At 37.4% G+C, this 2229-nt stretch overlaps 1 protein-coding gene across 1 annotated transcript; it reads right to left on the bottom strand.

Annotated features, from left to right (window-relative positions):
- Nucleotides 1–254: 254 nt before the first annotated feature.
- On the bottom strand, nt 255–1817 carry LOC141268480 (avidin-like). Its single transcript, XM_073680332.1, has 3 exons — nt 1686–1817; nt 567–777; nt 255–376 (listed from the first exon to the last, which is right to left on the bottom strand). The coding sequence occupies exons 1-3, from the start codon at nt 1746–1748 to the stop codon at nt 255–257; spliced, it is 396 nt and encodes a 131-aa protein (XP_073536433.1). The 5' UTR covers nt 1749–1817.
- Between the last annotated feature and the right edge of the window lie 412 nt (nt 1818–2229).

Raw genomic sequence — 2229 nt, 5'->3', positions numbered from 1 at the left:
CATATAACTGTAAATAAACTGTAAATTTTAGGTGTATTTTTCTGTGAAATTCGAGACTCATAGTACTTCCATGCACACAGTAGAGTGGCATCGTTCAAGTACATGACACTTATTGGAAGGATGGTATTAGGAAGGCGGATAAACAGTGTGTATAGGCGGAGTGCAAGGTGTATTATGGAGAAAAGTGTTGATTATAGAGAAATGCTTTGACTATAGATCAGAAAGTTAAACATAACATGTCATTATATATTAGTTTACCTTGTTTGCTTCCAGTTATCTTTAATATCACTTTCAGATCGCAGCAGCCAAGTGGTTTGTAGAATAGGCTTTCCTGCTGCACTGAGGAAACACTGACCAGTGAACACTGTGATTGAAGCTACAGAAAGAAAAACACAAGTATCTTTCATATATCTCTGAATGTTAAATTTTTCTACTGTTTTGATACAATATTTTTGTATTATGCTATGTTAGTAGAAATCTCTACAAATGTTGATGGATGATCATGCATGGCTTGCATACATTGCTTACAATATTTAATTTAGAGATCAAGAAAGAAAATACTTTACTTGTAAATGCCCACTTCACGGTAAAGCCGAATGTAGGAGAATCATTTAGTTGCTGAAGTCCAATTAGAGCTGATGCCACAATGGTATTATTAGTAGTTGATACAGCTGTTAGGTAGGTCCCTGTAAATAGTCCATTACTATCGACACTAGATATGGTCATGTTGGAGTCCTCATCATTCTTCCACTGACCTTCCAGATTGCACTGTGCAGACTACACAATAGAGAGAAATAACAATATTACTGATGAAGTCTTAATATCAAGACAACATATGAATAAAATAATACCTTCTCATCAGACTACATGGTAAGACCAGACAGGGCAGTGGTGATGCAGCTGCGATTATAATTTGTCCTGATCATGAGATGAAAACACGGGTGCATGACTCCTTAAAGTTAAGGACCCCATATACACCTCACCAAGGTCGGCTGAAACTACTGATTTCAGGCATTGTCTGACTATCCCTTGACCGATGATGTTTGAATTGATGTGGAGACACCCGGCACATTTGTTCTCCATGAAATAAGCCACTGCCACAGCTGTTTGGCAGCAGCTTTCTCTCCAATGAAAGCAATCGAGCACTTGGCCAAGCGTTCATGTGTATAGGGGAGTCATGAGAAATAGCTGTCGGTTGAACCAGTGTTCGGCTAAGACGTGTGTGGTCAGTTCTACAGTAAAATTACAAAATTTTGAAAACTGTTTATCCCATGACCAGAACAGATTTTTATTCCCTGGAAATAAATGTTGGATGATTGCAAGCACAGATCATGAAAATTGTGAGAAATTGATACAAAATTTACATTAGTAAAACTAACATTTTATTTTCATTCATTTCAAAGTGTCTCCTTTACTGGGGCTACTTCTTTCTTTTTAAGTGAATGTAGACAGGCTCCAAAATATTTGCAGCTCTCGTCCAGGCATTGGGTCTGATTTTCTCGGCAGAGCTGCTTTGGTGAGCACTGGTAACATGTTCAGAGAACATTTATAAACATCAGTTTCATGTAAATATGACTATTTAAGATGATCCCTTTTAAAAAGCCATAAATTTTCATTGCATCTAACCAGACAATATAAGCTCATTGAAGGCGCCCAGGGTTGAATCCTGGCATAATCTTTCTTACCTCTACAGCAGTAGACATCATCAAGCAGGACAGAAGCCCGACTAGTGCCAAAATCTGCACCATCCTTGTAGCTCTTCTTCAGTATCTAGCAAAATACTTACCTGCGATGATACCTGAGCCTGTCCTGCTGCTGTATTTATAGAGCTCAGAGACTAAGAAAGGAAGTCTTTAAATTTCCCAACTATTGTAAGAGATTAAATTTAGGACACATTTCAGAGAAATGGTCAAGAAATTAATCTGTGATGATTCATCAATAAACAAAAACTGAATGTATGTGCCACTTGGAAACTCGTCTTGTAGATTGTGGTTAATTATATGATGGCGCCATAAAGTAAATACGAGCATATAAATCTAAACAGAGAGTTAACATTGTTTTATAAGCCAAAGCTGTAATACAAGAGTGTTATATCTCTGAAGATTACTCAGGATAATGTTTGGCCAGGTCTCAGTTTTGTAAAATCAGTTGTTGAAAACAGTAGAACAAAACTGGGGTGAATCAGAATCCCACCTCACTCCTTAATGATGCTCAATTCTGGTAGGCTTA

The sequence above is a fragment of the Phyllobates terribilis genome, unplaced genomic scaffold, assembly GCF_046119375.1.
Source record: "Phyllobates terribilis strain yellow unplaced genomic scaffold, ASM4611937v1 Scaffold_1__5_contigs__length_1240528914, whole genome shotgun sequence".
NCBI lineage: Eukaryota > Metazoa > Chordata > Amphibia > Anura > Dendrobatidae > Phyllobates > Phyllobates terribilis.
This window is presented reverse-complemented; position numbering and strand designations above follow the sequence as displayed.

Excerpts from the sequence above, each read along its gene's own strand:
- LOC141268480 (XM_073680332.1), bottom strand. The coding sequence starts at position 1,748 with ATGGTGCAGATTTTGGCACTAGTCGGGCTTCTGTCCTGCTTGATGATG. Across the intron at positions 778-1,685 it reads TGATGTCTACTGCTGTAGAG|TCTGCACAGTGCAATCTGGA; the intron begins GTAAGAAAGATT and ends TCTATTGTGTAG. Across the intron at positions 377-566 it reads CGTGAAGTGGGCATTTACAA|CTTCAATCACAGTGTTCACT; the intron begins GTAAAGTATTTT and ends TTCTTTCTGTAG.